This window comes from Esox lucius, chromosome 16 (assembly GCF_011004845.1).
Source record: "Esox lucius isolate fEsoLuc1 chromosome 16, fEsoLuc1.pri, whole genome shotgun sequence".
Classification (NCBI taxonomy): Eukaryota; Metazoa; Chordata; class Actinopteri; order Esociformes; family Esocidae; genus Esox; species Esox lucius.
Genome location: NC_047584.1, coordinates 33,475,066 through 33,502,984, shown reverse-complemented (window position 1 = coordinate 33,502,984; position 27,919 = coordinate 33,475,066). Strand labels below are relative to the sequence as shown.

Here is a 27,919-nt window from a genome sequence, read left to right as displayed (position 1 = left end):
TTCTCAGAAACAAATGTACATAATGTATTGTAAGTCCACTCAAGGAAGAGGATGTATGCTTTGAATGGTTGTACATGAATCGGGGAGTGTGTGTGTATCTGCAAGTACCTGTGAGCATATATGTGTTTGCTTTAGTGTTTGTTTGTTAAGGTGCTTAATGAAATGTTTAAAGGCTTTTTAGGGTAATTTTGGTCTCGTTCCCCATTGGTCTCTACAGTATGAATGTTTAGCCTGTGGATTCCAAGAGGATGGGGTCATGTTTGCATAAGGACATACATTCACACCAATGTTGCCATGAAAGGACCATAAGAAGCAGGCAGCAGGGGAACGGGAGAGATTATAAGATGATTGTAAGATAAATGTAAGATTATTAATGATTGTATGATGATAACTTTAGGATGATTGTAAGATAAGATTACTTTAAGGTGATTGTAAGATGATAACTTTAGGATGATTGTAGCATAAGATTAGTTTAAGATGATTGTAAGATGATTCAATGAAGCACTGTATATGAGCAGATTGTATTTTTCAGTACATTGCAGAATTCATTCGGTGGCGACCATCAACAGTTACATCATCAATGAAGAGAAGTGAGCAATTTCCAGTGGCAGCCAAAACAAGCCCAATACATAACACCGCCTCCATCACATCACTCAGATGAGGTGGTATGTCAGTTTCTTATTTTTCCACACTTCTCATGCCATCACTCTGGTACAGCTCCTCTTTCTCTCATCTGTCCACTCTAACTTTTCCAGAATTCTGCAGGCTCTTTTGGGACTATTTAGGCCATCTTGTTTTTGAGGTGAACTATTTTTTTTGTTCTTTGCAGTCCTGCCTCTGTCGTTCTGTTGGTGAAGAATGGTGGACACATCCATTCTTGTATCATATATGTTGGCTTTATGAAAAGTGTTACCTAACTGTGTGATATATCAGAAAGGTTGTGGCAATTCCCAGGCAAAATTTGACAGTTCTCAAGGTCACGTCCCACAATGTCAATAAACACCATCTAAACTCAACTTTGAGTGAGAGCATCCAAGTTTTCTTTTCTTCTCTCAGCCCCATCCTGTTGGCCTGCACTCTCTCAAGGTTTCTTTCCATATCCCTCTGCTCTCTGCTCTCTCTCAGCCCCATCCTGTTGGCCTGCTGTCTCTCAAGGTTTCTCTCTTGGATTCTGGCTTAGCCAAGCTCACTGGGCCTGACAAAGACAGGCAGCATACAGACCTTGAGCTGCTTAATTGACAGGGAAATGTGTGTTCTCCCGTTCTCCCAACCGTGTGTGTGTGTGTGTGTCTGTTTGTGCCTGCATTTGTGAGGCAACATGTCAATCAGCTGAATACAGTAAAGAGCCAGGAGTTCCGGTTTGTTAGCTAGTGCTGCGACGCTAGGTCGCCCCAATTATGTAATCATAAACAACCGCCATGCACCCCCCTCAAGGCCATTCCAGCAATGAGGATGAGGAATTGCAGCTACTGAAGATATGTAAATTAATATCTGATTGAAAGTGCTACTCTTGAAGTAAACACATTAACCTAAGTCCTGTCACCAAAACACGTCCTTTTGTTATGTTGATAACATAGAGCTCTGTGTGTGGGTGTGTGTGTGGGGGTAGGAGGGTGTGTGTGTGTGGGTGTGTGTGTGAGCACCTGTGCGAGTGTGTGTGTGTGTCTGTGTATACATTTCAGCAGAGGTCTGCTCATCTAAAGACATTTCAGCAGAGGTCTGCTCATCCAAAGACATTTCAGCAGAGATTGGTTTATCTAAAGACATTGCGGGCTCATTCATGCATAATTGTACACGTTTCTTGCTCCTTAAATACTCTATTTTAAATACACCCTCCTAAAGTCAACGATAGCTTTTAGGAATTAGATTTTGTGATCAGTCACCTCAATATTGCCTAATCTGATTTCTCTGGGCCAGAAATTTTGTTTGAATAGAGAGGGCCAATATATAACCAGCACTTTCCAAAAGCGAAGACACTGCTGGAGAGAGAGGTGGGTTCCTATGTCCAGCATTCTCTCATGAATGTTCTATCACTTACTGAGGCTCCTGGAGGGACAAAACCCTTCTCTTTTTTGCTTTTACCTGACAGTTAATTGCTCACACATTGTGTCTCAGCTCTGAATCCGTCCCTAATGAGATAGAAAGGACTGTCACCCAAAAAAGCACTTTGGTAGCAGCAACTTGGCATACCTGAATCCAGATCCTATTTAATCTCCCAGGAATACCCATTGAACATTCTCTCTGTTGAATGCATCAATCATCTGATACCAAGCTGACACTTGAAGAATTGCCTCAAATCATAAACACACTACAAACCATTCAGCCCGGGGCTGCGTTTGGTGTGACATGAAAGGGAATTTAAGGACAGTGCTGTACAATTTTCACCCACAGCATATCTCCCCTGCAACACAGGGAGTGAAAATACTTGATCCTTGCTATTCTCCCTGTTAGATCTACTACAGGTTTTGGCTAGTCAGGCCATTCTTCCATTATGCTCAAGCAAAACCTAAAGCAGCAGATACCAGTGGAAAGGCTGGTTTGAGCCATTGGGATCCATGCTGTAGGACTTCTTTGACATGGCAAACCGAGAAGGTTTCGTTCAGGAGTAAAAAAGCAACAGTAGAGAAAGGCACAAAGCCTGCGCCAGTCAAAGCAACCTTGGGTGTGATATGAAATCCTGCGTCCTTGCCTCTTTCAACCTCTGTGTTAAAAGCTCTTTGTGTCCCGGAAATTACTTTATGAACCCCTGAAAGACACTCTAGAGTTTCTATTCAGCTCCAGCTGATAGCTGCACTGCTAAACTGTAATGGCAGAAGTTGCTTTTATTTTTTAATTGTCCTCACCTTGTCCTTCACTTTTTTTCACCCACTGCTCTCCTTCTGTAGTTTCTCATTATTCACTGGGACGTCAGACTGTTTGCTTTCTGTAAACTAAACACACAGTAACAAACAATGATAAGCTACTGGAAAGATATTTTTTTTTGAGTTTATGAGTCAAAGTTAGCATTAGGACATTGGCTTCGTTTAAGTTCATAAAACAAATACAAAAATATTTGTATGGATGCATTACACAGTAGGCCAGTAAATACAAAATATAGTTTGTTGTTGTCTGACAGTGTTTTCTTCTAGCAAAGAAAATATGTTTGAAAAGCACCCAGTTAATTGAATAGATTTCAACCTCTTTTTAATCAGTAAATCTGTTTTATTTATGACCACCATGTTTGGACAGGATATATTTTGAAACTCCTGAGCAGATCCATGCTTTGTTGGGCATCAGGGACTGGGCATCTAGTTTATATATAATCAAGAACAGACAGCGAAATACAGGGGAAAACTTTGGTTCTGCAAAAAAAAAAGTTTGGGAGGAAAATCTCCAGGATATGGATCCCAAGACACAAGGCCAAAGTAACATTGGAGTAGTTCAAGAACAAAAAGGGGGACATACTTTTGTCAAAGTCCAGAATCTGTGGCACTATTTGAAAAATCTGGTCCTCAAGCATCATCCAACCAATATAAACAACCTGGACCAAATCTGCCTACTAAGGGCCAGAGTATCTCTGACACTATGTGTGGCTGGTTATGTGCTCCACTTACCCCCAAATTCTTAAAACTGTTGTTGCAGCAGAAGTCTCGACCAGTTATTAACAAGTTGAGACAGCTTTTCCTGCAACAATAGTTTTAGGTTTTATATATATATATATATATATATATATATATATATATATATATATATATATATATTTTATAATATAATGCGTTTCATCTGTTTCTGTTTTAAGGAATGGGATGGATCCGTGTCTGCTGAGCTCTAAATACTGCCATTTCTATAGGACATATTTAGAGCCATTCTCTCTGAACTACCATATTGGATTACATCTTGTATTACTTTGAAATGTAGTAAGCATCAGACATGGTCACAGAATTGGTATGTCATCAAGGTCATGAGTCTCCTCAGAGCTGGGTGAAACAGATTTTAGTTACTTTGCTCCACAGGCCTCAAAGGACATACAGGACATATGGAAAGATAACGCTTTAGCTTTTTTTGGATGATTCCGTAACTTGATTTCACTTGGTGGAATGCTTATGTTATTATTAACAGTTATGGAAGTTTCTGTTTCTGTGTTTGTTGTTAATAAATGTATTAGGTAAAATATAGTTATTTGGATAAAAGTGTGTCTAAACTATAGTACTGATTAATAGATGGCAAAGTATGAGAGTTCTATGCTCTGGTACCTGAGAGGAAGAACATGAGGTGTTGATGCTGATGTAAACCATTTGTCAGAGTGGGGGCAAACACAGATCAATGTGCTTTAGGACTGGATAGAGGAAGACACTCAAGAGGGGATTGGAAAGGCTAAGTAACATATGTTGTTTTCACAAGATGACTATGCAAACACTCATTCTGATATATGTAGTGAATATACCTTCAACTACACTCATTCTAATATACATAGATATACATAGAATGTACCTTCAACTATCTCAAATAAAAAGAAGTCATTTTAGCTAATCAAGTTTGAGTTACCTTATTTAACTAACCTATCTTTTATTGCCTGCAGGTTGATAGATGTTAGAAAAACAAGCAACTGATTAAGTAAATAAGGCCATTATTCCCTAGCCGTGAAACAAGATGAATGATCATATTGCTTCATATCAGCAGTCATGCTCATATCAATGAAGTAAATCCCATGTATTATTATTATTATTATTATTATTATTATTATTATTGCTTCATATCAGCAGTCATGCTCATATCAATGAAGTAAATCCCATGTATTATTATTATTATTATTATTATTATTATTGCTTCATATCAGCAGTCATGCTCATATCAATGAAGTAAATCCCATGTATTATTATTATTATTATTATTATTATTATTATTATTATTATTGCTTCATATCAGCAGTCATGCTCATATCAATGAAGTAAATCCCATGTATTATTATTATTATTATTATTATTATTATTGCTTCATATCAGCAGTCATGCTCATATCAATGAAGTAAATCCCATGTATTATTATTATTATTATTATTATTATTGCTTCATATCAGCAGTCATGCTCATATCAATGAAGTAAATCCCATGTATTATTATTATTATTATTATTATTATTATTGCTTCATATCAGCAGTCATGCTCATATCAATGAAGTAAATCCCATGTATTATTATTATTATTATTATTATTGCTTCATATCAGCAGTCATGCTCATATCAATGAAGTAAATCCCATGTATTATTATTATTATTATTATTATTATTATTATTATTATTATTATTGCTTCATATCAGCAGTCATGCTCATATCAATGAAGTAAATCCCATGTATTATTATTATTATTATTATTATTATTATTATTATTATTATTATTGCTGCTTCATATCAGCAGTCATGCTCATATCAATGAAGTAAATCCCATGTATTATTATTATTATTATTATTATTATTATTATTATTATTATTGCTTCATATCAGCAGTCATGCTCATATCAATGAAGTAAATCCCATGTATTATTATTATTATTATTATTATTATTATTATTATTATTATTGCTGCTTCATATCAGCAGTCATGCTCATATCAATGAAGTAAATCCCATGCCAGAAACTCAGCTGTCCCAATGTCGGGTCCCACCCCCTAGGATGGGAATCCCTGGTTTAAAGTTATTGTGCATAGAGTTGTGTGGTTTGTTTTACTCAGTGATCTTTTTTTGTTTGGCATACGTTCTAACGTGAAACATTGTCTCTACATCACAGTGTTACAGTGGAACTGTCCAGAGGTAAAGCCTTGTCTTTAGCCATCACTTTCCCTAAGCTGAAAAAAACAGGCCTGTTTTTAATTTTCTCTTTCAAGGTCTCTAGAAATCAGTTTGTTTGAATATGCTCACCCTTTGGGTGCTGGTAGTATTGAGTGTGTGTGTGTGTTTGTTTTGTGTGCGTGCGCGTGCGCGTGCGTGTGCGTGTGTGCGTGCGTGCGTTTGTGTGTGTGTGTCTGTGCTGGCATTCGTGGGTGGTTTGCGTGTGTAAATCATATTTACGAGTATGTTTTTGTTTAGGTCAGACAGGACTGGGTTCTTTTTACTCCTACCTGGGTTGACGGAGCCAGACAAAAGCAGAAATACTAAACATGTGTCTCCACGACCTTGAGACTTCACACAGTGCTCTGCTCTGTAAACACAGTTTCCTCCAGTGGCTGTGTGTTTAGACAGGAAACAAGGAGGCTGATCAAACACTGACTCAGAAGGCCACTGCTGCTCCGAGACGGAATGGTGCGGTGCTTCCTTCAAATTGAAGGAAATGTGAAAAATAAACATGGAATGCTGGAGCTGGGACCCACTGATGTTCATGCAGAGCTGGTTCTGGACCTGGGACCCACCGACATTCATGCAGAGCTGGTTCTGGAGCTGGGACCCACCGACATTCATGCAGAGCTGGTTCTGGAGCTGGGACCCACTGACGTTCATGCAGAGCTGGTTCTGGAGCTGGGACCCACCGACGTTCATGCAGAGCTGGTTCTGGGGCTGGGACCCACTGACGTTCATGCAGAGCTGGTTCTGGGCTGGGACCCACTGACGTTCATGCAGAGCTGGTTCTGGGCTGGGACCCACTGACGTTCATGCAGAGCTGGTTCTGGGCTGGGACCCACTGACGTTCATGCAGAGCTGGTTCTGGGGCTGGGACCCACTGACGTTCATGCAGAGCTGGTTCTGGGCTGGGACCCACTGACGTTCATGCAGAGCTGGTTTTGGGCTGGGACCCACTGACGTTCATGCAGAGCTGGTTCTGGAGTTGTAATTCAATGTAGTTCAAGAAAAGGTGGTTTCATTTGTCAGTGGTTTCACATGGAAGCAGCCTGGCCTAAAATATAATTCTGTGTTAAAGCATTGAAGGGTCATTGTGTAGAATCCTACCTCTAAACAATCACCTTTCTCCTCCTTGTCTTCCCTTACCGAACAACACGGGTAAAGTACGAGCTAGTCTAGGGAGGTTTAGAGTTGGAAGGATAGTACTGATTTGTATAGTACTGAGAGTGTATAAAGTAAGTATAAGGACATTACAAGTCAATGCAAACTGATACAGGGACCAGCAAGAATGTTTAAATGGGGACTAGAAATTCTTACAGTAATAACTGATTACATTTATTTTTGCCAAGCCAGTGTAGGCAACAATATCTAATAATGTTAAGGCAAAAATATGTTTTTAGAAATGTGCCAATTTATTAAAAATAAATGTATGTGTTTATTCAGATCCTTAATTTTGTTCTTTCTGGAAGACCCTTTAAACTCTACCTGCTTTGCATCTTTTTTTCTCATGTTCACAGAGTCCTTCAGAAGCATGCCATAAGCCTTTTACTCAGGAGTGGCTTCTGTCTAGCCACTCACATGTAAAGACCTAGTTAATGGAGTGTTGCAGAGATGCTTGTCCTTCTGGAAGTTTCTTCCATCTCTGCAGAGAAACTCAGATGCTTTGTTGGAGTCACCTGACTGAGGCCCTTCTTGTCAGTTATTTAGATCAATAAGATGGCCAGCTCAAGGAAGTCTTGGTCATTCCAAACTTACTTAATTTCATGTTGATGGACTCTCCTGGGACATGTCAATACCATATGAAAAAAGTATAACCTTCACCAGATCGATGTCTCAACATTTCTATTTCATAGGTCTGAGATTTCCTTGGACTTCATGGCTGGTTTATGCTCTGTCATGCATTGTGAAGCGGGGGACCTTACATTGTAAATCATGTCCAATCAACTGAATTTGCCAGAGGTGGACTCCAATCAAGTTCTAGAGACTCAATGATGATGAAAGAATGCAGGAAGCATCTGAGCTCAATTTGTCATTGACACAAGATATTTCAGTTTAAAAAATTTCAATAAATTGGCACAGATTTCAGTAAATTGGCACAAAGGATAAAAACTGGAGGACAGAAACTAGAGTATAAACACTAGAGGATAAGAACTAGAGGATATGATCTAGAGTCTAAACACTAGAGGATAAGAACTAGAGCCTAAACACTAGAGAATAAGAACTAGAGGATAATAACTAGAGGATAAAAACTAGAGTCTAAACACAAGAGGCTAAGCACTAGAGGATAAGCACTAGAGGATAAAAACTAGAGTCTAAACACAAGAGGCTAAGCACTAGAGGATAAGCACTAGAGGATAAAAACTAGAGTCTAAACACAAGAGGCTAAGCACTAGAGGATAAGAACTACAGTCTAAACACTAGAGGATAAGCACTAGAGGATAAAAACTAGAGAATAGGGAATACACTTATTGTAAGTGACTCTGGAGAAGAGCAGCTGCTAAATGACTAAAATGTTAAATAAGGGATAGAAACTAGAGGCTAAATACTAGAGGATGAGAACTACAGTCTAAGCACTAGAATCTGAACATTAGAGGCTAAGCACACCAGGCATAGGGGCATGATGTGCAAGCAGTGTGAGTGCACTGGGTCCCTGACCATGGGGGATGCTATATGGACTCTATATGTAAGTAAACACAAATTAACGTACAATTTCTGGCCTTTGTGCCCAATAACACTTCTCGTACACGGGCCCATGACAATGTAAGGAAACCACAGCGAAGCACACATTAAAAAATCCACAAAGAAACATTTAACTGACCAAAGAAAATCCACTTTTGCCATCTCCATCTGAGAACTGATGTGTTTCCACAACTCATAATATATCTGACTAAATGTGCTGTTATCCTTGCAATGTCTGGTATTAAAAGGCCTTGAAAACTATTATTTTTTTCAAAACATTTGTATTTATTAAACAAAATCCCTTCCTCAGAGCAATTGTATTAGAATCAATACTTCTCAAAAAGGTTAGCATACAATATACAATACAGCTCAGTTGTTCTTTATTATATATTTTTAATATTTCATATCTTTATCAAGGGTCCCATTCATTTTGGCACTAGTTGTATGCAGACACTGCACATACTGTACACACACACACACACACACACACACACCCAAAACATAAACACACTCACAGTTATTGTGTCCTGTGTCTGGTTCAGTACAGTACAGATTTAAGACTGTCTCGTAATGACATCATTGTCAGTAGACAACAGGGAGAATATAACAAGCCATTAGCTAGATGGGTTCAAGGAGAGGCATAGGACAGGAGACAGAAAAAGAAAGAAGAGAAGGAGGGAGGATGGGAGACAGAAGGAGAGAGGGAGGATGGGAGACAGAAGGAGGGAGGGCGATACAGAGAGGGGATGAGAAAGAGAGGGAGGTGAGGAACAGAAATGGGAAAATGTGACAGGAGATTGTGCTAGCCATCTGCCTGTCCTGAAGAGATACAATTCTCTGCTCCCCTCTTGTGGTAGTTTGAAGAAATGCAGACGGCAATGCCAACTAAACCAAGCCACACGCAGCCACGAGCACGTGTTTATGAACAGTAAAACTCAGAGATGAGACAAAATAAGTCAGACTAAAGGCCCCACAATGTCATTTTCACAAGTTCAGAGTGCCACAACAATGTCATAGTATGGAAACGTAATGGAGAAATGGAAATCACGTTTTTTATTGTGCTTTAGTGTCCAGCACAAAGCAGTTTCTGGCACTGTTGCGGCAGTGCTTCTGTGATTGCATTTGCAAACCAAACGGCCAATTGACTGATGGAAATGTCCATGATGGATTTCTTACAGATTGGCCAGGGCACATTTTAGATCATTCATTTATATTGCTTTTTATAAAAGCTAATCCGCATCAACCAGAAGACGGTTATCGCGATTACACACAATGTTAACATCTTTCAGACGTTAACCGGAAAATTTGTCACTTGTCACTTTTCTTTGTTTAAAATATCGATTCTGTTCTGCGTGAATATGGGCGGTTGTTTGGCTTTATATTTACCATGTTTAATCCCAAACTCACCCTCTCTGTATGTGGGCAGATTTAAATTCACTTGTCTAATTGACTTATTATGGAAGCATAGTATGTAAGTATATGTTCTGATGAGTTCAATAGTCAACATGCCTAGTTTAAAATTATACCTTAGCCTAATGTACAGTGGGTATAGAAAAGAATCGTCCCCCTTTAAAATAATCACATTTTGTTGCTTTGCAGCCTGAAATGAAGACAGACACAGTTTTTGTTTCATTCAGCTGTATTTACTCAGTGCAACTTATAACATCCAAGTGAAAGATATAACACCAAAATGTCATAAAAAATAAAAATAAATAAAAAAACAATCACTGAGTTGGAAAAAGGATCACCCCCTTGTGTCAGTATTTTGTTTAACCACCTTTTATTTAATTACAGCCTTTAGTCTGTTGGGATATGTCTCTACTAACTTTGCACATCTAGACATTGAAATATTTGACCACTCTTCTTTGCAGAATTGCTCAAGTTCAGTTAAATTTGATGGTGACCGTTTGTGGACTGCTGTCTTCAAGTCATTCCACAGATTTTCAATGGGGTTTAAGTCCGGGCTCTGACTAGGCCATGTAAGGACATTCACCTTTTTCTCCTTCAACCACTGTTTGGTCAGTTTTGCTGTGTGCTTTGGGTCATTGTCATGTTGGAAGGTAAATCTTCTTCCCATTGACAACTTTCTGGCAGAGAACAGCAGATTTTCCTCAAGAATTTGACAGTATTTTGACCCATCCATTTTTCCTTCTATCCTGACAAGTGCTCCAGTCCCTGCTGCAGAGAAACAACTCCATAACATGATATTACCACCTCCATGTTTTACTGTAGGAATGGTGTTATTTGGATGGTGAGCTGTATTGGATTTTCGCCAGACATATCTTTTGGCGTTGAGGCCAAATAATTCAATTCTAGTTTCATCTGACCATAACACCTTTTTCCAAGTGGCCTTAGAATCTTCAAGGTGTGTTTTGGCAAAGCTCAGTCGTGACTGCATGTGGCCTTTCTTGAGGAGCGGCTTTTTTCTTGCAACCCTCCCATAGAAGCCACATTTGTGGAGAATTTGTGATATTGTTGTCACATGCACAAAATGACCACTCTTTGTCATGAATTCCTGCGACTGCTTCAGAGTTGCTGTAGGCCTCTTGGTAGCCTCTCTGACCAGTTTCCTCCTGGCTCTTTCATCCAGTTTGGAGCGACGTCCTGACCCAGGGAGGGTCTGTGTTGTACCAAATACCTTCCACTTCTTAATAATATACTTCATTGTGCTTCTAGGTACTGATAAAGCCTTTGAATTCTTTTTGTATCCATCTCCTGACTTGTGCCTGTCCAAAACATTATCCCGGAGATCTTTTGACAATGCCTTGCCACCCATAGTTGATTGTTTTCTTCAGTTGCACTACCAAGGACTGACATGCTTCAGGCAAAGCTTGTTTCATGCTGAGCTAATCAAAATGACCACAGCTGATCACAGTTGAAAGTCAACTGGCTTTGTGTGCTATTGAGAAGGTGATTAACTACACCTGGTTGGGTAATTTTTAGGAGGTGGTTGATTATTTTTCCAACTCAGTGATTGTTTTTGAATTAAAAAAAAAATTCTGACAAGCTGGTATTATATCTTTCACTTGGATGTTCTAATTGTAAATACAGCTGAATAAAACAACATTTTTTTTGTCCGTTTTCATTTCATGCTGCAAAGCAACAAAATGTGATTATTTTAAAGGGGGGTGATTCTTTTCTATACCCACTGTATATTGAATTCAATAAAATGTTGAAATTCTGTGATTCAGTTTAATGCTTCTCACATTCTAGTGTCATTATTGGCCAAAAAAACATTGTCGGCCCCAAACACATTAAACAATGTACAGTTTAGAAATGTTCTGCAGTTACATCAGTCCTGACATCCCCATGTAAAAAAATTATCTAGTCTAGCGTTAACAACCTGCAATCAGAACTTATGTTGTTAAATCACTTTCACTCTGATTTTAAATTGCGTAGAATTAGAAAAAAGTACTTAAATGTTCTGCTTGTGTGTGTGTGTGGTCCCTCAGAAAGACACCAAAGTGACAACCGTACAGATGTTTCCTTTCTCTAGCACGTTTCCACCCAAACATCTATAATAAACAGTTATCAGTGCAGTTATTGGAAAGTTTCACTTCCTCCAAACAGAAACCTGTACAAAAGAACATAGGGGATGAGAATCTAAGTAAAAGTAAGAAAAAGAAACAGATCGGAGTTTCAGCAACGATATGTGTAGTAGGTGGTGCTTTACAGCGCTAGAGAAGAGAGCCAAGCGTTAGTTAGACGTTAGTACCAAGACGTCCTCTGAGTGTTGTTGTTTCAACAGTCAGTGGTCAAAGGATGTCTTTAACTGGGGTGTCAGCGGTGGAGCTAAACAGTCCCTGAGCTGATTCTAGGCACAGTCGCATTTGCATTAGCAGCAGTACTATCATTACCAGCAGCAGTTGCATTAGCATAAGCAGCAGTAGCAGCATTAGCATCACCAGCAGTGGTAGCATCAGCAGCAGTAGTAGCATTAGCATCACCAGCGGTAGTAGCATCAGCAGTAATAGCATTAGCATTACCAGCTGTAGTAGCATTAGCATAAGCAGCAGTGGTAGCATTAGTAGCAGTAGGGGCACCATGAGTGGGGAGCTGCACATCAGTGGAGATCTGGAGCAGGGGAGTACTGATCTCACTGGACGTTAGACCACTGGCCACCCTCCGAAAGCAGCTGAGCACCATGTCTTTGGCCCGGCCTGCTTCCACGTGTCCTTCGCGGCTCAACTGCTGGGTGATCTGATCCAGGCTGGTCATAATCAGCTCTGAGGCCAGCAGAGAGCCTGGCAGTCCCAGGTCGGCCCCAGCAAGGCCTGCGTCCCGGGTCATGCTCTCCAGCATGTACTGCTGGTACAGGTCCAGCAGCTTGTGCTCCAGGTAGCGGTTGAGCAGGGAGTTGGACAGGGGCCCCTGGCGTCCCTGAAGGAGGAAGCTCCGAACGCGGCCGCTCCCACCCTTGCAGCGGGAGGACCCGGAGCGCCTCCGGAGGGGATGGAGATGCTCATCCTCGGAGGCCGGAGCTGGCGGGGAGTCCTCCGCAGGGGGGACGTCACAGGAATACAGGAAGGGGTCTCTGCAGGGCAGGAGATCCCCGTCATGGCCCAAGAGGGGCAACACCTGGTCCCCCCCGATGTGGAGGTCGCTGTAGTTCTGGCAGATGCTCTGGCAGGAAGAGGGCACCAGGAAGGGGACTTCACCACCGGAACAAGCCTGCCCAGGGATCTCCATCTGCGGGGAGATGTGTCTTCCAGGACGGGGCCTTCCTGAACAAAGAGCCGGCAGGGGAGGAGAAGCCTGGGGCTGGATCTGGGCACGGGAGGAGGAAGGGTTCTGGTTTTCGGACACTCTAGGGAGGATGGAGTGGCACTTACTGCTCGGGTGGCCTGGAGAGGCCTGAAGGGCAGACACCGGGGGGGCTGCAGTTGTTTGTGTGGCAGACGTCTCACTGCTCCCAGTGGGCTCTATCACAGGTTGGAGAGGGACCAGTCTCTCCTGGTCAGGACAGAAAGTCATACTCCACAGTATACTTTCACACAGCATGGCTGAAAAATATTACACACACAGCTGCTTTGTTAGATTATCAACAGTTTGGTCAAAGCTTGTGTATAGAGATTTTATGTCTTGGTTTCTAAGACTCAACCTCTAAAGGCTTTTTTGTTTTTACTCTTGAACCGTACTTATTCAGTGGTGAAGCTGCTTACCTTCTAATTTCAAATGATGCAGCAGGACAAACGAGGCCAACAGTCATGCAGTCTACAGCCTCCTTCTCTGAGTTGAATGTGTCTCTCCTCACTGGGTTTAGGTTGGTGTTCAGGAGAGCTGCTTTAACCTTTAAATCAAACCAGGAGGAAGTGAGACATCTGTGAAACTATGACACCTGGAAGAACATGGTTTTGTTTTCCACTGAAAAGAATCAAGTCAGCTATTGAAAAGAGGAAGGAAAGATGAAGAAAAGTATTCACACTGACAGAAAATGGAAAGCAGTATTATTTCTTTAGAAAATGACGATGCCCCTAAATTGATGGACCTCACTTGAGTGTCTGTGTGTGGGTTAATGAGTCCAGGCTCTTAGGTTAATGAAATATGTGGATAAAGGGGGAGGCCAAAACAATTCAGCATAAATGTGTAATTTAATGGCAGAGTTGTGCATTACCAGAGTATGTGGGTTTGGTTTAACAGATCGTTAACCAGAGGGCCTCACAAGGATTGTAGAACATGAAACAACTGCCCTTATAAGGACATTTTGCCCGTCCCCACAAGGACATACATCTTAGGTTTGGGGTCAAACCTACAGTATAAAGGCTATAGTTAGAATGTGGGTTACTCTAAAGTTTAGCCATTACTAGTTAGGTTTAGAGTTAGGACTTAGGGCATTTTATGCATAATGTTAGTTAAGGTTAGGGTTAGGGCAAGGTTAATTTTATGCATAATGTTAGTTAAGGTTAGGGTTAGGGCAAGGTTAATTTTATGCATAATGTTAGGGTTAGGAGTAATGGGATTTCTTTATCCCTGTGTGGATAGAAATACTGTGCCCAAGTGGTTGATTAACAGCCAACCTGAAATGTCAGAAAAGGAATCTGTATAGTGGTTTGGGGTTAAGGTGATTCACTAATCAAGAAAATTCACCTATATTGCTGAGAATTATAGGAGCTTCCAGACTGACTATAACTCACAGACCTGCTGTAACTCACAGACCTACTGTAACTCAGACCTGCTGTAACTCACAGACCGACCGTAACTCACAGACCTGCTGTAACTCACAGACCTGCTGTAACTCACAGACCGACCATAACTCACAGACCGACCATAACTCACAGACCGACCGTAACTCACAGACCTGCTGTAACTCACAGACCGACCGTAACTCACAGACCTGCTGTAACTCACAGACCTACTGTAACTCACAGACCGACCATAACTCACAGACCGACCGTAACTCACAGAACGACCGTAACTCACAGACCTGCTGTAACTCACAGACCGACCGTAACTCACAGACCTGCTGTAACTCACAGACATCCTGTAACGTCCTGATCTCTAGTAAGTTCCAGAGCTCCTAGCCTCATGTTGTTCCATGTTCTCGTGTTATATCCTGTTATCCCGGGGCTTCATATAACGAGTCACAGGAGACCCTTTCCTAATGGCTGCCGGCCTGCATAGAACCAAACAACAATGGTGCCTCACAGGCCCTGAAAGACGACACGGCTGCCACATCCATTATGCATTGGCCAGGGAAACAGACATATGTTGGCAACAGCATCATCTGTGGAAAAGTGATGACATCTCCAAATATTCCTGATTGACAGGTGTGTGTGGCTGGCTGCAGGGCTCTGGACATGTGGGGTCCAATTGGACACATCCCCTTTTAGAAAGCCAAGCATTTAAACTTGAATCCCATGTAAGGTACACTGTACTAGTCTTGTGAACTACCAAAGGACTGCAGCGTGTGGAGCTCGGTAACACGGTATGGACATCAGACACAGGACTGCTCTTCAATAGTAATGACAGTGGCTTGAATTTCAAGGCTTGTTGCCATGGCGCCACCCTCCATAACAGCCAAGGGACGCCTGGGCGAGCTGTGAAGACATTACCAGGGTCCAGAGTGGTCCCCTGGGCCCTTCACTAGAAGACTGCACCACAGACAGCATCCGTGGAAGGCAGTGTTGTTTCAACGCCGGGTGCGGTTGTCCTGGCAACATTCTGTGAGGAGGCTTCCACCCAGAAAGGGTTACGGATGGACATCTCACTGTCACTTGGGACCTTCTGTCAAATACCCCGCTACTGTAGACCTGAGGCCGGCTCCCCATGCAGAACAGATGTTCAGGAAGCTCAACAACGCATTCCGTCCCCACGGCGGCGGTGCTCCCCACGGCGGTCCGCGGTCCGAGCAGGACTACCACAGCGCGTGCACGGTCAAGCTGGTGCGCAGCACCTCCATGCTCATGGTGGGCCAGAGGACGCAGTCATCCATCACCTCTACCCTGAAGCGGAGCAAGAGTTCAGTGAGCATCGAGTCCACCACAGCCTTATATTATTACCAGAGGCAGGAGGACCGGATATGGCTCTACTCACAGAACCAGAATTGCCTGGAATATTTGGAAGAGCTAGTGGCTTTGAGACGAGAGTACACGAGGAGTGTCAACATCTTGAAAAGAAATGAAATGAAAGCCACTTCCTGCCCTAAGAAGACAGCCTCGACGCCACCCACTTCAAATGACCGACAGGTAGAGGCGCTCTGAGAAATCCTTTCCTCACTTCTCTAACAAACAGCAGTATGGTCTTGAATGGGTCCAGAATATAACGGTCAAACCACTAATAATGTGCCTATGAACAGCTTTTAGCCGTGGTATATTGGCAACATATCACAAACCACAGAGATGCCTAACTGCTCTTATAAACCGGTTACCAAGGCAATAAGAGCTGTAAAATGTGATGTCATACCATATATGCTCTCATAAGAACTTGGTGGTTTGAATCCTGAATGTTGATTGGCTGATAGCTGTGGTATATGAGACCATTTTCCACAGGTGTAAAATCACACAACCTCATGCCTTATTGCTTAAATTTACCATGGATATCAGCCAATCAGCATTCAAGGTTCAAACCGTCCAGTTCATAAGTGTAATTATAAAAATATATGTAACACACTTGGGATTGTGTCACGATGAATAACACGACACCAGAGCAATGACTGACCTCCAACGCTTTCAAATCACAGTTTGCGTCTTCAGCACCATAGTTGAAATGAAGTACCGAAGCATAAAGTGAACCGTCACTAGTGAAAGATGAGCCTTCCAAACGTACAAAAGTTCTTTAAAAAAAAATACAAAAACCAGCCGTGTGTGACAAATATTTTGTGGGATGATTAACACTGAAATGTACAGACTCGATGTTGTCGACAAACTTAAAGCATGTTTCGTTCAGATCACTTGGTCAGAGAGAGGTCAGGGCCTGTTCAGTACCACGCACCTCATCCACGTCGGTTCAGCACCTCATTCCTCATCTATCTTTCCATCTTAGTGGAGGCAGTCAGTATTTTCAAAATATTTAAACATAGTTGTTTTATTCAATGCCACCAGGCATGTTGCAAATGAAAAAATAAGTTTTTTCTTACCTTGTCCAGCAAAGGCACAACCAGTCATTTTAGCAAACCACGGATTGATTAAACTGATATTTTTTAATCTATAACATTTGAAACTGTGCACAGGTTATGCTTTGAGAACACATTGCATTTTGGGTAGACTAATGTGTGCACATCGCTATGTTAATATGAATAAAAAACCGTTCAGAGCACTCCCCTTCCCACAACCCACAAACACCAACTGCCAACATCACTCCCAACACATCAACAAAGAATTGTAATAATGCCTTTTGTTTTGTTTGGTGATTTCTGCGACAGACCAAAAGCACCAAACCGTCTGCCCCACCTGCCCCCAACGAGGAGGACACTCTGGAGTTCTTCGACGCTGTCATCGCAAGCTGTGACCCTGAACCCAGGCACAAGCCCCATGTAGACGACGGGAACGCCGACATTGACTTCATCGGTGCGTTGTGTTATGGTTAGAAGTACGAAAAACATTGCTGTATGATCCATTATACAGATCACACCCAGATTGTGAAGCTACACAGTTTGTGGTGCAGAATGAGGGACACTGACCAGCTCCTTGGGGTGAATTACATCAGAAATGTCTTTGTCTTTGTTGAATTTGGGTGGGCATTTCAGAACAGACATAACCCCCATCTTCCTCACTGTCACTCACAGTGGCCACCAGCTCCAGCGAGCATGACCTCCACTCCAACTGGGTGATGCGAGTCCCGCGGGGTCCCTCAGACGAGCCCAAGAGGAAGGAACCGGTCACGGCCGGACACGACGGCAACAGAATGACCACGAAGAACAGCGACAACGGGACAACGAGCAGCCGCCGGCGCCTACAGAGGAACCCCATCCACCTGCCCAAAGTGGTGCAGAGCGCCTTTCAAACGCTGCGGTTCAAGCCCAAACCCAAGAAGAAAGAGTAGTAGGACATGGTGGCACCAAGATCACGTACAAGTGCAGGTGTCCTCTTGGCCAGGTTCTGCAATTGCAGGCAGCTGGTGAGAAATTGGTGGTAGGGAAACCACCAGAAAATAACCACAGAGAGAAACATTGGTAGTGAAAGACAAATGTGAGAAGACGGCCAAGAGGGAACTGATAGAACGTAGCAGCCAGCAACGGCATGGTGTGGTCTAGGCAAGGCGAGCAGCATTCTCCGCGACACCACCTGTTCTGTGGGGGGTTGGGGGCACTAAGGTAACGGCGCCAGTGTTTGCCAGCGCCATCCGGCATAAAGTCCCCCAAGGGGTTTTTCACATTTCCGACAGACTCTGTTGGTCTGATGAATTATCCAGTCTGGCTTGGTTCCCAGGACTGACGTGGCCTGATCTGAGTTACATGGTTACGGTGACACCCAACAAACCCTGTCGTTACCTTGAGACCGCAGCTACACAGCATCTACCAACACAGTGACTCACCAGACATGACAACCGGTCACAGCAGTTCGGTCAGGACAACACAATGGTACATTTAATTAATCTGTTTCTCTCCCAAATGCGGCATCAGCATTGAAATTACTTCACAATAGATGAGTCAGCACATTTTTCAGGGCATTTAACCATCTCAATAGGAAGACAAACAACAAAGAAGTTGAATTTATTTTTTATTTATATCAAAAGCGCAAAATGCAAACAGTTTCCCTGACATCATCCGAAGACTCATTTTTTTTCCGCTTTGCCCTTGGGGCTGAAGAAGGCAGACATGCTCTTCATCCCGGTTTTGTCTACCTTTGCCAGGGTCTTCTGAGCTGCACTCATCTTCTTGGGTGGCTGGAGGAGTATAAAACAGAGTCAATAGCACAGCTCATCGGCCTCGGCTGAATACGACTGAACCATAATTACAAACATCATGACTCATTCCCAGACAGAGGACAAATTGACGATCCCTGGTCTGGATATGAAGGCATCGGCTTTGTACTCAGACTGGTTGAACTTTATAAAACACTACATTTATCTAAGGGCTACACATTAAAACTGAGCATTAAACTACTTCCACAGCTGTAGTGAGTCAAGTGTTTAATGTTATCCAGGGTTCTTGCACCTTTTCTAAAGTCAATTTCAATGCTTTTTAAGACTGGAAACGAATATTTTAAGATCCACAAAATGTCCACATTTCTTTGATAGAAGAGACATTTTATTGAGTCCTACATCAGTCGGCCTATTGGTGTTTGTAAGTGTATCAAACCCTTATGTATTGCATTGCCATCAGCGTCAAGTCAACCTGATGTTTTACCTGCTACTTTTTTCATAAGGGGAGAAGAGCAGACAAAGAATGTCATTTTTTAATAATAGGTAATATATCTTCACATTTTTCATAATTATTAAGGTGCTCCTTTACGCTAATGTCTTTATTAGGGTTGAATTGGGATATAAACCTATACTTCTCCACTTAAATGATCAGGCGTTCGCTGTCCATCATCCAACTTTTACCATAGTAAGGTTGGTGTGTCAGCTGACCTGTGGCATCTTAGAAAAAAATTTCTGTCCAGAAAATACGCTGACAAAGTAATGCCCGAAGCCCAAAGAGCTGAAACAAACATAAGCTGCAAATCTGTACATTTTCCCTACATAATAGGCCAATGCGTTACTATTGCGTATGATGTTTTAATGAGTCAATACACCCAATCCGCAAATAAATCTATTTCTTGCTATTTTAATCCCCAAGACAACAAACAGGCGCGTCAGTCGTCATGAATCAAACCTCAGCGTTTCGTGAAGCTTGGATGCGGTCACTGGACATGACGCAACACGAGTAGTAAAACCGCCGTTGTTTATTTCAAAGGGGGCGTTCCTAAAGGTTTGACGGCAACATTGAACGCTCAACGGCTGTAGTGTATCTCCAACACAAAGCCGTTCATTATCCCCTCACCATTGTTTCATATCACCACCCCAAACTCCCCTCAAGACGGGTGGCGCAGCTCTGCAGCTCTCTTCTCAATATCACCGTCTAGGTCCACCAACCACAACAAAAAGATGACACGCAGCCCGACGTCGCCGGCTACAACAGATTCTCTCAGTGACTAATACAAAGTTAATAAAATACACGCTAATTAGACGTTTTACCTAACATGCCACTGTGTGTGACAATTGTCCCATCAGCCTTTAACATAACATCTGCAAATGTAATACTTACACCAAATGTACGTTAAATTTAAGACAACGTGACCTTAATTCCCTGACTTTATTTTAAGACCTTTTGAGACTTTAAGGAGCCGCGGGAACCCTGAAATCAAAGGTATGTAAGCTCTCGTGAGCCTTTTAGGTACATTTCATTTTCACAGGTGTAGTACATTTTCTCTGGGCCTCTGTGTATATACCACAAATATCACCTGTGCTGTGGACAGATTCAATCAGGCCCTGGACTTAAAGCAAAATAAACTTCACATTTTTGTAATTAAAAATATCAAGCTCAAAATGAAGATTCACCACGGAGCATTGTCACGGTCTGGACTTGTGCCGGGGAAATCGGCCCATAAAGGATAAGAAATGAGTAGGAAAAAACAATTCTTAAGGGCTGTAACACTTAAGGGCCTACGTGAATACAACGGGTGTTTTATGAGCAATTCATCAAGAACTGTCTGTTCTTACATCAGTGTGTTTGCTGTCAAATTGGCAGCCGTTGTCTGAGTTAATGACAATAAACCCAGAGTCATATTCTTTAATTACACTGTTTTCTGGGTATTGTCTTGGCAGAGTCACGGTCCATATGGAAAAATATAGCCTCTAAATACCATTCAGGGGTTGGAGCCCAGACTGCTGATCAGTCGTAAACCACAGGTTTGATAAAACAAAAAGTGATGCAACTTATCCAATTAAACCGGTAGCAGTTTTATGTAAACAATACAACACCCCAGGGGTTTGATGCATGTATTGGCCATATCCCACAAACCTCTGGGGCATCTGTAACGGCGCCTGTATAGAGGCAGAGTTATTTAAATGACCGATCATTACAGATGGCTGAGGGGGTCCCTTGGTCCTCATTTTGGACCATGGGCCTTCTGACACTCCAGCACATGCAGTTTCCAAGAGTCAGCCCTCTACGCAGTCTCTGCTCCACCCGTAGAGAACAAGTCATTCTACTGAAGGTTGCTCGTCTGCTGAAACTACATCAAAGCTTGACGTCTCCAAGATCACAATGAACGCAGAGCTCTACAGAACAGACTCACAGACTACAGATGACTGGGGTTTGGATATATTACTTTGTAAAGGGAATCGACTAGTCATCTGTCCAAAAGGCTCATTCATATGCAATGTCTGCATTACCTACAACTCGGTCAGGTTATCGGATTACTTCACAGCACTAGGAGGAAGAATTAGATGAAAATAAATACTGACAATTGAAGAGCATCGATTACAGGACTAACCAAGGTTAGAGTTCACGGAGCACACAATAAATGGACTGAGCCCATTTGTTAATGACCCCTTTCTTGCTACACCAATACTCACGGTAACACAAATGGCCTGTATCGATATTTTAAAAAGTAATTGTCCGATTTACAGAAATTATGATCAAATTCTCCTTTGAACATGTAGAATTTGCTGTTTTTATCTGAATACAACTGAAACACCAAGGACATGTTAGCCCCATTACGCAGGAATGATCCGGCTGCTGCTTCAAAACACTGCAGAAGAAGAAGTGCCACTCATGGAACGGATCACCTTGAGTGCCGAAGAGACAGACTATTTGGGATTTTGTTTACCTCTCTGGAGAGAAAAGCAAGTGGGATCATAAGACCCAACGGTATTCAGACAAGGTTGTGGGATGGAAACGTCACAGCCTATCTGAACCAGATACTATCACTGTGCTCGCTGGCAAAAAACATCCTTACTCAAAACATCGCCTTACTCAAAGTAAAAACATTACAAGATGTTGGATTATCAGAGGTACTTGTAATCCGATTATAATATTTCTGCAGGTAACGTACGGATTACATGGGTATTCTTGTTAATCTGTTTCTTTATTATAGTGTTGTTCTGAACGATGGGTTCATGCCCAGGTCTTCAGCTAAACATTTCTACCAGTGCCATTGAGTCTTTCACAGGATTTGTTTGCAAGAATTATTATTTGATCAAATCATGAAACTTGTATTTAAAAGTTTATTATTAAAAAAAAAAAAAGAATTTAACAAGGTCACACTGGTGAAACCAATTACCGTAAAAAATGAAATGGCACCAAACAAAGCCCTCAAAATTCAACGGTTTGGTTGCAATCTGCAGACGTTATATGTTATAGCTGTGAGTATGTTGCCTAGGTTCAGTTTTGACCTCGCCAGAAAACACTTAGTGGAGTTCTGGTCTTGCAGTGGAGTCACACTATTCTATTGTTCCTGTGACCATTGTGATCGTGACGACATTTATTCAGCTCTGATCCAGCTTGCTTCAGTGAGAAGAATTTACCAGAGTGGTCAGAGGGAACTGCTGATGAACCCAGAACAGGATGACACGTCACTATCCGCACATTAGCAGAATCTTCTAGAAGATTCTAAAAAAAAAATACTGAATATACAGTCTGAATATTACTAGTAGGTTGGCAACCTCAATTATGTAGGCATGAATTTCATATGAATTCAAAAGATATGAGATTTGTTCCGGTATGTCATACCACCTTCTGTACAAATATTAAAACAACAACATGCAAAAGTCAGAGATGAAACCTATAAAAAGATAATACATGATATTAATGAATGCAGACGGGGCCTAATCTCACTCACTTTCCGGGCGAAATCATGGCTGTTGAATTTGGTGTAGTCATCGCCTGCCTCCACCGGTTGGTCTGACAGTTTCCGTTTCTGCCGAACCAACACGACACGCACACGGTTAAAACGCCACGCAAAGGACAAGCATGACAGAGACTACCGCAAACCCACCAACCTCATCCCCCAACCTGTGAGACCTGCTTAAGAACCCACCAACCTCATCCCCCAACCTGTGAGACCTGCTAAGAACCCACCAACCTCATCCCCCAACACTACTTGAATATCTCACTGTTCCGGAAAAAAACATTAACTCCAATAAAATGCACAACTTAGAACAAATACAACTAATAGAAGCTGGAGAAAATACCTTTGAAGGAGGCTCTGCAGCCTTGGGAATTGAGATTTCAGGTAACCTGTCAGAAAGAAGATTACAGACCCCCCGTTAGTCTGTCACTGACAAAACTGCCTCATACATAACCTACTGTAGAACAAACCACAGGTTTAAAAGCACCATCTGCTCTTTTAAATTACACTACATTTCCAGTGGAAAGGCTTCCCTGTGTCACCAAGTCATTAAATTATTCCTTGGAGCCGGTCCCTAAAACAGCCCACCCACGCTTCGAGTAAGTTAAATGAAAAGTACATTCTAGATTGTGCTTCTTACTAGGGGTGTAACGGTACGGTTCGGGACGTAACGAAACTTTTACGTCACGTTCAGAACGACTTCGGAACAGTGGGAAAAAAACAGGCAAAACATGCAAAACTATTAGCTAGCAACAAGGAACCCAAAGCTAACGTTAGCAAGACTAAGAATAATGTCAAACTGAGTTAGCGCTTTTTGGAACAGGTAATTCTATTTTTCATATTATTCAGAACATCATTCTCTTTCGGGCATTGGTGCGGAACCGCTTTCTGAACAGTGAGTAACTGCAAAATGCTGTAAAGTTTTTATTACTGAAACCAAATCTAACCTACTGCATGCTTTAAATACAGAGGCAACGGGCAAAGTTTCTAACTTAAATTTAAATATGTTTTGCATGTTTTTTCCCACTTCATCCAAATGGTACCGAACCGTGACTTCTGCATACTTCTAACATGATTATCACATGTGAGTGGGTGAATGTGTGTCCTTACTGCAGATGCTTGTGGAGCGCTCTGCTCAGGTCTTCACTGATGTACTCCGATAGCAGCCCATGGGCGTAGCGCAGGAAGTCCTCTGGGTTACAATGAACACAGGACAGGAAGTACAATGAACACAGGACAGCACAGGGTTAATACCACAGAATAACGTCAGATCTATCGTACCACCAGAAACTGGCTGGCTGGGCAATCAGCTTTAAATATTCCATGTTAAATGGGACATGTAACATGCACAGCTCTCATTTGGCCTGCTGTGGCTTCAAATATCTACCATGGCTACAGCGCCATCTTCTGGTTTATTTGAGATCTGCAGGCCAGGGAGAACTTGACAGTAGACCAAAGGCCAGAGCTTGTATGTCTTCGGGTGTTGATCTTGGATCCATTTCACCGCTCATAACAGACCCCTAGATCAGCCCACTGGGACACACGGCAGGACTCACCTGCCTGCGCTTCTGGCTCATGCTTGACCCGGACATACGTGCTGGACTTCACACCTTCTCCCACAGAGAGGTCACGCTTCCTGAGGGCCTTGACGGTCCGCTCAGCCTGGAACCGGAAGCACACAGGAAGACAGACACACTGTTAACTGCAGAGAAGCCACTTCCCCCTGGGAAGACAAACAACTGACTTAACTAATGAGTGGGTTGATGACCAGCTGATTAGACCCACCCAGCAGTGTTGGCAGAAAGCAGATATTACCAGTTCAGAGATTCATATCCACAACATGGCTTCCTTATGCACTGGTTCCCACCCACACAGTTTTTTAAACCCAACTAAGATTAGATTAGTGGTTTCCAAAGTGAGGGGTCAGGAGATTTTGGGCAGTGAACTACTGCAAACAAATAATTCAGAAGATGAATTTCGATTTTTGCTTATAATAAAAAAAACATTTAAAAAAAATTGGCTTATTTGATTACGTTGAAATTTTGCAAGGTCTTTGCAGGTACGGGTTCCAATAATGACAACAACATACAGATAATGACGATCATCAATAGCCAATTAACGGTTGAAATCGTTTTAAAAATGTTGTTTAAAAAAATTATAAAATCAGACAATGCTGTAGCCCTATAATAACTAACATTTAACAGCTCCATCAAAACAATCAGTGCAACCAAATCATAGCCTGGTACCAACAAGAGTGGGGTGATTACTCCTTTATGTTCTTTTTTGTTCTAGTAGGAAAGGGAAACCCTTTCCTGCTTTAGTTCTGTTGAGTAAAAAGGCTCCTTTATTAACCTCATTTGAACATCACAGGGGATTTCCCACACACTTTGAGGCCGATCAGTAAGCACCACCAGGTAATAGTCAGCCTAGCGGTCATGACAGGGGGCCCAGTTAAGCGAAAGGTTATTTGTTCTAAACCCGAGCCTACAAGGAAGGAGGAATCTGTGATTGTGCCCCTAATAATCACACTTGATAAGAGAGTCTTCTAAACAACTGAACTGTAAATGTACCTTTTTTTGTAACCAATCCAAGGTCCTCTGCTGGCTGTAGCGGTGAAACTTCTGCCTCCCTACATCTGAAACAAGTGTGACACCACCCAATATTACACTGGTGTGTTTAGGTCATGCGCTCCTCCTATAGCCATCAGAAACCAGGGCCCTGCCGTCTGAAATGGTCTAATACACCTATTCAAAAACACTGGACACCCTGGGAGGAAAACTAGTGAGTGAGGAGAACCAACATTTTCACTATTAGTCTGTGCATCATGTACGAATTGACCTCTGACCTTTCTCCTCAGCCACATGGTGCAGGGAGGCCAGAGCGCGTGTGCAGCTCAGCAGCCTGGTGCATGCTGGGAAGTCCTCGTCCATCACCACCTGTTCCACAGGCTGGAATTTTCCCTGTAGCAGAGCACCAACAAATCTCTTACGACAGGGCAGAAAATGACATCACAACACCAACAAGACCAGAGGGAAATTGAATAGATGCGGTAAAGAAGTGATTGGAACACATTAGAATGCTCAGGGCCACGCCCCCATGGAGGAATACATTACTGCAGTGTCATTGGCACAAGTGTCAATAAATAATAAAATCATCATACTTATATTGACACCTCAACAAAGTAATAAACTGACAAATATTTTATCTTAGATGTAGTGTAATTTTTCCAGAAGTCAATGAGGAGATTGACATGCATTCCCCCCTGAGTTCCATGACATTTCCATTGTCCTTGGGGGGTCCAATAACCTCTGTACCTCATCTATCCCAGAGGACGGAGACAATAGCATGAAGAAAGGAGTACGGAATTAAAAAGACATTACAAAGACCATACGGAAAAGGAAAGGTTTAGAGAATACCTCACAAATAAAAAGACTTGTTTGACACTGAGGGGAGGATGGGTGAGAAATAAAATACATTTCACAATGATTTATAGTAACCAGGCTTTGAGCTCACCTCTTTACTGGCTTTAATCAAGTAAGGCAAAAGGAGGTAAAGGGGGTCCATGGGAGTAACAAACAAAAGCCTCCCATCTGTTTAAATAAAAAACATTTGGATAAATAACACAATGCACAACTTGCTATAGACCCATAAAGTTGACCAATCATCGGGTTGTAAGTTACCTCTCTGTACGGTCTGGCCAATGAACCAGGAGTGGAAATCCTCATTGAACGCTTTGACCTCGTATAGCTGCCCATCACCACTGCCCAAAAGGTAGAGAGACGCTGCATCTAGAAAAAGGAACAATAAATTGTTAGTTTCACTATCTCGCCTATGTAGAATACAGATTGAGAGCTAACTACTACTTTGCAGAAGTGGATTAAAGTTTCATTTTCACTTCGAATCATTGCTAACTACCTAACAGTGGTTAGCTAGCTAACACTGTGCCTTTGTCAAATGTTTTACTGAAGCTAGTTTAGTTACCTGTCGAAGGGTTTCTGAGCCTGACGAAAGTGGGGTCACTGTCCTCCTTCTTCGCAGGTTCCACGGCGGAATCTGTAGACAGAAATACAGAAGATGAGACGCATAAATGACTGACGACAGGTCAGAAGAAGCAACTGTGTTGTCAAATAAGCAACTGTCTTTATACATTTGGTTACAACGTGAGGCATGTCCCTAACTATACAGAATGCTAACTAGCTACCAGGATAAACCAATACAGTAAAAGTATGACACGCTAGCTATGTATTTGTACTGTAGCTAGGTAACGTTAGCGGACTACAGCGGGTGACAGTAGCGACAGCTCCATACCTGCAGCAATAACGACCCATCTGTCGTTCTGTGAATGGGGTGTGCGTTTTTTCTTCGTGGTCATTTTGTATTTAGCCAGCTAGTTAAATATAAACAGTTAGCGCCTTTTTTTTTTTTTTTTAAATGCGTCTTGCTGTGTCAAGGAGATAGCTGGCTACGTGCTAACCACTACCTCTTCACAGCGACAACAATTGCAAGACTCTGCCACATGACTAGCGCACTGGAAAAGGCGGGTAAACCCGTGTACAAGTTCCCCACAATGGTATAGCTGGGGGAGGTCATGAATGCTTCCTTTATTAACAGTTTAGAATGCATGTATGAAGGAAGGTGATACCATGCTGTAGTAAATAGTGCATTAGGATATGGTCAGTTCACGTGTCTGTGGCGTGCACACGCCTTACAGACTGTTACATTAGTAAGCTTACAAGACCGGTGTCCCCAGGAGTGCGGAGTGAAACTGCCCATGACGTCATCTTAAGGGCACACGCTACAATAACAGAAATCAGGATAAAATGCGCGTGTAGAAAGTTGCCAACATACTCGCGTTTGTCAATTCGGTCTGTGGCTAAAATGTACAATTTTATCAGATTATCTGCGATGAATTGGTTAAAATATTAGAATTAGGGAGCCTGTCCTCATTCTATCTCAGATCTACGGAGATAAAATCCTTGGACCTCTTGGTTTAGTTGTTGCTTTGACAAGCACTGTGACGTTGTGGGACCTTTTATAGACAAGTGTGTGCCCCTAAAATGTTCAATCAGTGGAATTCCAGAGACTTTATAATGATGGTCAAAGGACACAGGATTCTTCTGAGCTCAATTTATAGTGTTAAGCCAACGGGTCTGAATAG

At 42.2% G+C, this 27,919-nt stretch overlaps 3 protein-coding genes across 4 annotated transcripts; 1 reads left to right on the top strand and 2 right to left on the bottom strand.

Annotated features, from left to right (window-relative positions):
- Positions 1 to 11,619: 11,619 nt before the first annotated feature.
- On the bottom strand, positions 11,620 to 15,009 carry LOC105016637 (protein CXorf21 homolog). The gene is made up of 3 exons (XM_034286937.1): positions 14,967 to 15,009; positions 13,651 to 14,840; positions 11,620 to 13,491 (listed from the first exon to the last, which is right to left on the bottom strand). Exon 3 carries the CDS (start codon positions 13,487 to 13,489, stop codon positions 12,281 to 12,283), a length of 1,209 nt encoding a protein of 402 aa, XP_034142828.1. The 5' UTR covers positions 13,490 to 13,491; positions 13,651 to 14,840; positions 14,967 to 15,009; the 3' UTR covers positions 11,620 to 12,280.
- A 105-nt stretch (positions 15,010 to 15,114) lies between these two features.
- Positions 15,115 to 18,902, top strand: LOC105016630 (uncharacterized protein C13orf42). Its single transcript, XM_010880587.4, has 3 exons — positions 15,115 to 16,173; positions 17,349 to 17,493; positions 17,712 to 18,902. The coding sequence occupies exons 1-3, from the start codon at positions 15,766 to 15,768 to the stop codon at positions 17,966 to 17,968; spliced, it is 810 nt and encodes a 269-aa protein (XP_010878889.1). The 5' UTR covers positions 15,115 to 15,765; the 3' UTR covers positions 17,969 to 18,902.
- Positions 18,633 to 27,541, bottom strand: rnaseh2b (ribonuclease H2, subunit B). Of its 2 annotated transcripts, XM_010880585.5 has the most exons (11): positions 27,070 to 27,477; positions 26,743 to 26,814; positions 26,442 to 26,549; positions 26,275 to 26,351; positions 25,607 to 25,721; positions 25,332 to 25,396; positions 24,318 to 24,423; positions 23,872 to 23,953; positions 23,105 to 23,150; positions 22,753 to 22,830; positions 18,633 to 18,811 (listed from the first exon to the last, which is right to left on the bottom strand). In XM_010880585.5, exons 1-11 carry the CDS (start codon positions 27,131 to 27,133, stop codon positions 18,701 to 18,703), a joined length of 924 nt encoding a protein of 307 aa, XP_010878887.2. In that variant the 5' UTR covers positions 27,134 to 27,477; the 3' UTR covers positions 18,633 to 18,700. The 2 variants fall into 2 exon arrangements, with proteins under 2 accessions (XP_010878887.2, XP_010878888.2); XM_010880586.5 differs by lacking the exon at positions 22,753 to 22,830 and having other exon boundaries at positions 27,070 to 27,541.
- Between the last annotated feature and the right edge of the window lie 378 nt (positions 27,542 to 27,919).